The 10,592-nt window shown below is 37.0% G+C and overlaps 1 protein-coding gene across 5 annotated transcripts in view; it reads right to left on the bottom strand.

Annotated features, from left to right (window-relative positions):
- The window catches only part of STAU2 (staufen double-stranded RNA binding protein 2), a 177,226-nt gene that overhangs the window by 61,589 nt on the left and 105,045 nt on the right, over window positions 1-10,592 (bottom strand). For 4 of the 5 annotated variants that reach the window (XM_005229883.4, XM_055800863.1, XM_055800861.1 and 1 more), the window contains one exon: window positions 1,683-1,796. The exons of the other annotated variant lie outside the window; for it this stretch is intronic. In XM_005229883.4, coding sequence (XP_005229940.1) covers window positions 1,683-1,796 — 114 coding nt within the window. The remainder of the gene's footprint in view (window positions 1-1,682; window positions 1,797-10,592) is intronic. 5 annotated transcript variants of the gene reach the window in all.

Below are 10,592 nucleotides of genomic sequence, written 5' to 3'. Positions count from 1 at the left end.
CTGTGGAAAATGACTTAACTAAAACCAATGATGAACATTTTTTAAACTTCAAATTGAAGCCAGATTAAGATATTCTAGCTACATAATGGCCCAAGCAAACTTAATTCTACCTATTTCTACACATGCTAGGATACATTCTTTATGTATGTGACTTTACGCATTTTTTTTTTCCTGCCAGAAGAATGTCCCGTTTGGAGCACTGAATGGGTGGGTATACCTGGGATCAAACTAATGCTGCACATAATCTGGAATTTCCTGATTTCTAGGTGCTTGGCTTCGAAGGCTCAATAACACTTTTTAATTTAGATGTCTTAAATATATAATTATTCAGACGGTTTAAATGTGCTTTTTGTTTACAAAGTCTTTTTTCTGTTTACATATCATACTCTAGCTTACATAAATGCTAAGACAAAGGCCAACCTGGCTGGTAGCCCAGAATGTAGCTGTTACCAGTTTGACAGGGATCACCTTAAATTAATTGAAAAGTCTAAATATTGTATTTGAGTTATACCTAAATTTTAAAAGGCAATCTTTACTGAAAGAAAAATGGAGCAACTTTAGAACAGCATAAACGAGTTGCTGGATGAAATGAGAATTGAATGTCAAAGTATGGTCTCACTTACCACAGCTCTCCATTACTGTAAAACACCAAACACTTGAGGACAGGAAGTATCCTCATGTTACCATGTAAATAACTAATGGGCTTAGCTTATGTTAATAACTTAGAAACTGCCAATAAAGAAAACACCTATCAAAAATATGGCTAAGAGTGCCTGAAACTTTTCCCCAAAAGTTACTAATTCTGATAATTCTTAAGGCGACTTTTCCTTTTTCCTTAGAGAATCTCAGACCGTCTGATAAATTGTATGGTAAATGTGAACACAGTACAATCTAAAGATAGCCTGCAAAGGCAAGTAAAAATGGTACTTTTTCCGATCTACTGAAGATCTGAAAAGTGCAAGGTACTTTCAGTTTAATGTTTTCTTCTACTTGTTTCCTTTTTGGTTTTAAAACTCTAGGAGTATCAAAGTCTTGTCTAGCTTTTATACATAAGAGTGCTGGAGGACAAGAAGACTAGAATGGAAGTCCCCCTCAGTTCCCATCTGAAGCAGCAGGGTGATAAGTAATTAACAGAGAGTTTTGGGGGTTTTGGTTTTTTGGTTTTTTTCTCCTGGCTTTTTGCCAAAAGCTTGAATTAAACATTTTAGGAACAGACAAATAAAACGGGAATATTACACAGTCTGATTAAAAATCCCTTTCCTCTCTCAAATACCAGTTTCTTGTGACAGATGATATCTAGAGATGATGGCTTCATCTCTCAGCTTTCCCAGCGACCCATAATCTTCTAGTAAAAATAGGACAGACAAGACCTGATACATACATAAAATCAAACAAAAACTTTGCAGAAACCTTACATCTGACTTCAAAAGCAAAGCAAGCTCTTCAGGCTTTCCTAACATGGCTTAAAAATATGTAAAAGGCAGTATAGTTTTGTCTCCTTTTTGGGTCACTCTTTAGATCTAATCAGGATTTTACTATGGCAATACAGGCAAATCCCAGTGAGAAGAACATGCCATATGAAAAGCACAGGATGTGCTGATATTTAAAATTTACTAATGCTGACATTCTGGCCTTACTAGATATTAATAAAATTACAAGAGTGTGGGGTGAAGGTATTATACCTGGTCATGGCTGGCTTCAATGGAGCTTCCGATACCTTGGAAAGTCATCTGCACAGGAGACAGTGTCAAACAGGTCATACACTCTTTGCCATTTTGTCTATCACTGTAGTGTACCTATAACAGAATAACATACGTAATCTGCTAAACACCAGGTTTGTACAAGGGAGTCATGCTAAAATACTGTCCCTTTTCAACAAGTTTGTAAGAAGAATTCCGAACATTTACATTGAATTCATCTTTAATATAAAACAAGGAGTGTCTAAAATATTCTAGGTAGTCACATATTAAACTGGGGCCAAATTTTCTGTGATGTGTCTGTTGGATAGTTTTTCAAGTGCTGTGTTCTTCAGTTTCTGAGACCTTTGAGACTGAATTCAAGATGTTGTATCTATATAAGAAACTAATTTCAAGTTATAGTTTCCAGCCTAGATGTAATTTTTAATAGCATTGTGTAACTTAGTTATAAAACATCCATGTAAATCATTCTACCTGCAAAACTTGGCATTAATAGTTTAAATTTTTCAATGGTAATTCCATTTCTACTAAAATCCACTAATTCTTTTTAAGTGGCTGATGTTGTATATTTGAATTTGAATGACAGATAAAATGGAGAAGAATTCACATTATTCTTGAGATGTCTAGACTATCCCTTTCTAAGAGCAACTTGTTCCCTACTGATGTCAAGATGTGCATGTTGAACCAGAATCTTGCATGAAATACAGAGGAAGGTAGTGTTTCTACTTGAACTATTCTCCTTGTCTTCAGGTACCCTTCAGATAGTTCTTAAATCTCCTAAAGAAAGGGGATTTTAGTACGCTGAAACAAAATGAAAGTGAACGTTGCCAGTGTTTTGTTATTGAGAACAGGTTGCCACTCATGCTGAATTGTTGAACTATTACAGTTCTCTGCATAGCTTCTGGCTTCTAGACAGGCAGATCAAGCACTTTGTTCTACAGGAGAGGTGGAATTTAGTTTATGGTGGTAATTTACATTGGCTATGTGACCCCTGTCAGAAATGGAAAGAGAGATCAGCTCTGCTGGAGACAGACCTTTTATGTTAGTATCTATTTACAACTGTATAGCTCTCAGGCAAAAGTTACATGATAAAGCCTCATCTTGACATTTAGGCTACACAATCAAACTTTATTATTTCTGAAGACAACTAGGAACTGTATAGAGTTATTCCTGTGGAAATGATTTAGTGACGCATATGATACTTAATTGCACACTGTCCATATTAAATCCCCTGTGCCTCTTTTCTGCCACAGGTGTAAATTGGGAATACCTCAGCTAGAGCAAAAGCAGTGCTAAACTGGCTGAGTGAGAGGGAAACCAAGTCGGTGCTGGATTTCGGAATTACTTTACTGACAAGGCATCAAAACAGTTTTGTTGTAGCCAAAACTAAGATACTGAATGTAAAGTTCTTGTACTGTGTATAGAAATACTGATTTCACTCAGCCCTTCTTAAAGCTTTCTGTATTATCCTTGTCTCTCTTCCTCTCAACCCCCACAATATGTGCCTACTAAATTGCTTGTGGCTCTCTGCCAGAAAAGCCATACTACTTACTTAGAAACCACAAGAGGCCCCTTCACATATACAATGGTTTAACTTTGATTAATTGAAAGAGGTATGAAGGTATGAAATTTGGCTTGCAAATATAAACCGAAGTTCTTTAAACATCAGGGACTACTGTTATGACAAGGACTTATCAAGCTTCCACAACTGTGGTATCTGGTTGCAAGCTAGATATTCTGCTGAGTACGTGTTGTGGGAATGCGATGCAGAGAAATGGGGCAGAAAAAGAGGATGTTTCTGTACTGCAAATATGACATAGCAAAAGGGGCAAAATCTGGTGACAGAGAAAAGTACATGTCTTAAAGCACATACGGAGATATGGAAAAGAAGCACTTTCTGAACTGCATAGCACATTTGTAAGCTTATTTTTAATGCAAATAATATGAATAAGGTTACACTTCACTAAAGTCCCCTGGAATAAAGCAAGGCTAACAAGTTGAAAGAACAGGAGGTATCTGGAGAAAAATTATAATTAGTATTACATGACACTGCTATCTGCAATAGCAGATTTGGTCCACATCCGCTTTAGAGTCCCACATAGAAATTGCAATAAATTCAGAATTTTGGTATCTTTCTAGGCTTAACTTTCCCGAATGAATTTCATGATGCACTTTTCGCCTCATCTGAATATATCAAGGCCATTACTTTGTAATTTCTTAGACAACAGTCCTCTGATTATCTCTTGCCCTGTTGAAGATTTTCAGTTGAAGCAAAATAAACACTTTATATGTTAATTATATGAATAGTGATATAAAACCCAAAAGACTGGGCTTTGAATGGGTGACAAAATCAAACTTTGCCCTTCCATCAAATCTCTAGTCTACAGAGTTGTCCAGTCAGCAGAAACATTCCCATTTCTTTTACATTTCACACGAGTATGTGTAATTTCCCAGTAATTCTGTTTTGTTATTTGTTGGTCCAGCTGCTACATTCTCAAACTCTCTATTTTATTCCTTTCTTCTTCAGATTTGATCTATGATCCAAAGTTGTGGGGTTGTTTTGTTTTTTTCCTTTGTCAACCAAGAATGCTAGGTATTTATCTATTTGAGCCGGATGTCCAAAATAGGCACTCAGAAAGCAATGGTAGTATCTGAATAGTTATCAAATAGTCTGAATAGCAGCAGATGCTTCTAGGTTCTTGGTCATCAGTATATTGCAAATATTTCAGTTTATATGTCCACGTTATTACGACTAAGTATAGGAGAAACCTAAATGTCTATAAAAATGATTTAAAAGTATCATATCGTCTTAGGCAGGGGAACATGGAGGCATGGCAAATACTTGATTCAGTATCTGCGACCAAGGAGTGGTGACTGAAGACTGGCCAAGTGGTCAACGGTGATTATGTGGCCATTACTGAGATTCACAATGACAATAACACCTCTAAGTTCTTCAGTGCCCTAAGAGTCAAGAGTGCTTAACTACAGCTCATCTCCACAATAACTCTGTTAGGCAGGTAAGGACACTTTGTGGACAGACATTAAATGACTCATCCAAATTCACTTGGCACCAGCAGGAGCGAATGGCAGTGCTGGGACTATAACCCATCATTACGGCCTCTGGCCTACCCACAATTGGTCATTTTCCCTTTTCATACATTATGAAGATAAAAATAAAACAGTTACGAAAATAATTACTATCTATGTCCAGGACCTAATTTTCAGGCTTTAATTTTTTGTAATTAAGAGACACTCACAAATCAGCTCAGTGCATTTTAAGGATTAAACAGCAATGAAATTTCACTCATTAAAATTCAGAGTATTTTATTTGGATAACATATAAGCAGAGATTTTATAGAACAGCATTAGGATCTGGTTGGAAAATACTGGCCAGCATAACAGACATTTCTACTAAGGGTTGTGGAAGTTTCTGAGTAAAATGCAGGACTCCAGCCTCAGACTATTATGAGTGATTTACATGTAATTCTCCTCCAAGGTATGTCTCACACCACAAAGTGCTACCACAACAACAAGATCCCGGCAATAACTCTAAGTGAGCCTGCTCATTTATTGGAAAAAGCATACAGCATTGCTAGCTTTTCTCCTGGGTAACTACATACGTGGAGTACCTGAGATAAATCATGTATAACCAGCTCAGGAATCCCAAGCACAGCGCTCCATTGTGCTGTGTGGGCAGGGCATGAAACCTCCATGTGTAAAATGCAAAGTGCATCTCAGGCATCAAAATAATGAAATAAATTGTAGAATTAAGTTTTGCCACAAGCACATGCCATAGATTTACTCATACATGTATGCTTTCATGTTCGATATTCGCATGAGATGCAACTGTATATCCTTTTCACAGATTGCTTCAGTCAAGAACAAGCTGCATGGTATGAATATGTATGGAGGGGTACTACTAACTGGTGTATGTATATAGAAATGTATGCAAAGGTCTGAAACAATTCAACAACTATGTTGAAATCTGGCCCTTGTTTTTAATATTTTAAATTACTGAAGAGATGCAAATATTTTGATGGACATTTATAGCTTCATATAAAGGAAGACATACGATGATGAATGTTTACAATGTTACAACTGAATGTGGAATGGCATAGTCAAAATTCTCAACCTTGTATGTTATTTTATAAAGGAAAAACTAAATCGCACCACATAAGACATTACATGTAAAGTTAATTCTATCACAGTGCTGCTCCAAATTTCCCATTTATTTCATATTTATATAAAAATGTCTCTTGAATCTAGCTTTAATACACTTCTCTATGTGCTAGTGATCTGATAGAAACTGTAAAAATATTGCAATAAGCTACTTAAAAACACTGGATCAATATGCCATTTCGGATAATGGCCATAGTTAATCTGCATAAATTACTCTGTAAATACAACATCCCTGACTTCAAAAACATGATAGACTGCTGGTCTTCAGTGGGGACTGCGGAATCTGAGCATCCATCCTTTTGTACGAACAAGGGCTGTCGTTTACTATCACAACCAAGGAAGGTGAGAAACCTGTTATACTACTACATAGTAGCTAAGCTTAACTACAATAGACTCAACTGCTGTTAGAAATGAGCTAACTGTGCATTACCAAGAGACCGAGGGGAGCAAAAATAAAAGCTACTATTTTCACACACTGCTGCTTAGATGTTCACAGTTTGAAACACAACTTCCGTCTGGCCAAACGCTTTCTCTCTTGAACATTTAATAACTTAAAATAATAATATGAATTACCAAAAGAAAGAAGTCATCTGTGACACTGGAGTTCATGTTTCCAGACCAGAAACTACTCTGAGTCAAAGCATCAGCAGGAGTCTTAGAATGCTAGACAGAAATAAACTAGGTAATAAAATGCCATTATGTTCAGCAATGCACAAATCTTATGGATTGACAAGCCCAGACTATTTTGTTAGAACAAAGGATGGTATTCCTTTAAATTTGCCCTTTAAAGGGAAAGCACCCTATTTAGTCCTGAATTTACAGAATAATTTCCAAGATTTTATACAGGTTGCTCTGGATTTACAGTGACAAGCAAACCAGAATGGGTTCAAAAATCAGATGTTAAAATACTAATTTTGACTTGGACAAGAGTCTCATAAAACATTTTTCTTTCTTTAGCTTCCCAGTGAAATTCTTGCCTTTTCCATATTGATCTTTTATCTTCCTCTTTCTGTTGCCCATCTACTGTTGGTCACGTCACTGACTAAAAGAAATGAAACAATTCTGTTTGAGCTCAAACTCTGTTCCATGCATATTTATTGTTGAAGAAACTCTCCTGGTGTGAAAATAAATTCACTATACTTGCTCGTTTCAACCATTTCCTCAGAAGCTTTCATGGCATAGTATTCTAGTACTTAAAAGTGTGAATCCTTGTATTATCCATCGAGCTTTCCTAACAAATAATAACTAGTCTCTTCAGACATGGAGCAGCATGAGAGAGATTCCAAATGCCACTTCACATTCTTACTACCTGCTTTACAATTCCATATATTTCATTTGTGAGAGCAGAACAGGAATACAGTAAAAACAATAAAATAAAACTGATGAAAAAATCCCATTGTATGAACAAAGTCTTTTATGAAAAGTTGAAGCATAGATATAAAAAACAAGACCAAGATGAAAAAATTTGTTCCAGTTAAAAAAAAAGACATACAATAAAAAAATTTTCAAAAAATCAGAAAAAAAGTGTTGAATCAAACTGTTTCCTGCAATGTTGGAGTTCCTTGATGTAGTGCTATTACTAAATATAGTATTTTACTAATCTCAGCAGGGAGCTGGCTAACTGCATGCCCGTCAGATGTTTTTAACGGTCACCCCCTGTGGAACAAATCTAAGGAGTGCATGAAAAACACCCACATTTAAAAAAGCCCCCTTGCTAGATCATTAAGGAAAGATAAAGGCCTGTACATACGGATGTGATATATAACACAATCATTGTGTCAAGAAAACATATGTTTGATTAGTGCGCCTCAGGTTCATTAATCGCTGTGTCTGCTTCACAGCAGTGGGCAAAGCTTCCACCGTAGCTACTGCACAGAAGGGTAAAGACACTTGGTAGCTTGAAGACTGACAGTTCAGCAGTAAATCTTGAGCTATTCCAACAGGCTTCTCTTACAGAGTTTGAATAGCAGCTGTATCATAGTCTTAAATCTTCATTAAGATACAGTCCCAGGGTTTAGACTAAGAAATAAACCATTACTGTACCATAAATACATAACAAGCAGACTACAGGCACTGTCACAGGTTACTGTGGTAGTATTTTACAGTCCTGACTACAGTAAGGCAGACACTGACATCTATAAAACCATGTGAAGTACAAATGAGAGTGAAAAAACTTACTTGATCCAGTTCCCAAAGAGAATATATAAAATATCTGCTAAATATCATCTGTTTATCATCTGAGCCAAAGAAGTTTGTATGTCCTTTTTTTCATGCTATTTAGATACCCTCTTAATTCAGAGCTCCTGTTTCAGTGGTGCAGGAGATCTGGAAAGTTTGGCCATGTATTATGCTTAGTCAAGCAAGGGAGACCCAGCTCCGTCCTACCTCTGGATGTGATGTTTGGTTCTAATTAAGAGAAAATTAGCTAACATCACTGCTGTTGCAGCAGCGTACAGGATAGTACAGTAAGGTGCTTACTGTTTACCTTCCATGTCTTAAAACTTAAGGTGCTTACTGTTTACCTTCCATCTCTTAAAACTTAACCCAGGTATGTATTTATAAAGACAGTGTTCCTGTGGAGCACATGCAAAGCAGGCAACCCTATTTCCAATGGCTGGCATTCAAAAGTGCAAAGAGACCTGTTTCAGACCTGTGATAGGGAAGCTGAAATCAGAAGGTGGGGCATGGCTTTCTATAAAAAAAACACACTTAACACTGAAAAGTACCTTGCTACCCTGTTCACTTCCTTTATTCTATAAGAAAGATACTTATTTTTTGTAGACCTAGTAGACAGTAGTTTAACTACAGTGAATTAAAACACTGAATACAATATTCCATCCCAAAAATGAATAATAAAACCATGATAAAAATTAATAAACTAATTATTCAGAAATTAAAACACTGCAAAGCACTAAAAAATAATGTAAACTATAGCTGCCATGTTTTTGGCAGAAACAACTTGTCTGCCTCTGATCCATTCAACCCATAATTATTCAGGTAAGTACTGTATTTTCAGGGAGAGGAGCTGAAGTTAATTTTATCATTCACAGTCAAAGGAAATATGAAAAACTGGCAACCCTGGGATCTCCTGCTTTCATCACACGGCCTAAAAAATAGGAGGGAGGTGCAAGAGTTTGTATTCTGCTAATAACATACACAGAGGACAAGCATGGTATAGAGCATTTGTGGAGGAACCTCTGTCTCGGGCATCATCCTGAACAACTGACTGAGATGAGAGAGGAACTTGGTTAGTTTAGAGAAAGAAAATTGTTTGGGTTTAAAATAGCTTTCTAGTAACAGCATGAATGGAAACATGCTCTTAACACTCTTTTTCATGATGAAGGTTGTCACTGAAGTGAAGAGTGAAGCAAATATTAACTATTCTCTTTTTACGAACTGCATGTGAAAGCCCCAAATGCCGCACTCATGAAGAGGGAACAGGATCACTGTGAAATTTTGAGTATAAAACCAGCTGCCTGAGCTTGCTGGGAAGTCTGACACTGGTGCAGACACTGGTTTTGTGCACTAAGCGAGATACGGGGCAGTATGCGCAAAGAACCACCTAATCTAGACAAGAAACAACCATTTCACTTCTGAAAATTACCCTGTTTCATTGTGCTCCCAATTCTGAACAAGACTGAAGGAGGCGACAGCCAAAAAAAGGGTCTCTGAAAGCCTTGGCATCAGTCACAAACAGGAATAATCTATGATTTGTCTCTTTTCTCTTTCTTCGCCTTTTCTTGTTGCTTCTCTTTTTAAGTGTTGTTGCTTGAGAGCTGAGTTACCTTATTGTAACTAAAACTAAACCCTGGTCTGCTGTGAATTCACCACCACACCTTCACATTTTTGCCAGCTGAAACTTCCAGTCTTTCAAAGTTTGGGCAGTATTCCAAGCCAAGGTCCGTAGCTAAGTTATCAAGTCCCATTAAGGTTTACTTAGAAAGATTCTGGCAGGGAACGCAGCCTGGTGTGTTTAGTGCTGGCTGCATTATTTTGAGAGATCCTGATAGCTTTTAAACTTTTTCATACATAAACCCCCTATAATCTAAAACTGGTTATGAAAATATAATTCACATTCTTTCCACAGACTAAGTTATGGGCAGGGATACGTGGGAGGATTTCAAATTGTTATTTGCACGATGCCAAGGAGAAAAGCTAAAATGTTACCAAGGTGACATCCACACCACACCTGGGGACCCATGCAATGCCATTAGCCAGTTATTCTCCGTTTACCTTCTTTCCTTTTAGAAACTGAAACAAAAAAAGAAGCACCTGACTGTTTCTGGAGGCCAGAAGAGCAAAACTTCAGCAGCACTTGAATAAAGGGCCTTCTTCCTTGTAAAAGGGAGAAAGGTAACAACGGCCAGAATAGAAGAAAGCTAGTTTGGACAGATTTCGGGCTGGAAGCCAGGTGGTTGGAGACTTTGTGTTAGAAAATGTACTGCCCCTTGTAGCTAGATTTCATTTATTTTCCTAATTCTGCATACTCTTGAATTAATTCAGAAACATTCTTCCTGCAACAAATATTACCTCCTGCAGTAGTCTCAGTGAAGTAATATGCTAGGTTTCCAAATTTGCTTACCTTTCCTTATGGAAACTGATATGAGAATGATGCTTATGGCTATTTTTTTGCAGAATGACTACCAGTATTTTGACTTCCTTTGAGGTCAAAAATAGGATTATGTGGACTAGATGGTCTACAGTCCACAGAAACAT

The sequence above is a fragment of the Falco peregrinus genome, chromosome 3 (assembly GCF_023634155.1).
Source record: "Falco peregrinus isolate bFalPer1 chromosome 3, bFalPer1.pri, whole genome shotgun sequence".
NCBI classification, from domain to species: Eukaryota; Metazoa; Chordata; class Aves; order Falconiformes; family Falconidae; genus Falco; species Falco peregrinus.
Note: the sequence above shows the minus strand (reverse complement) of the source record. Positions and strands in the feature narration are given on the sequence as shown.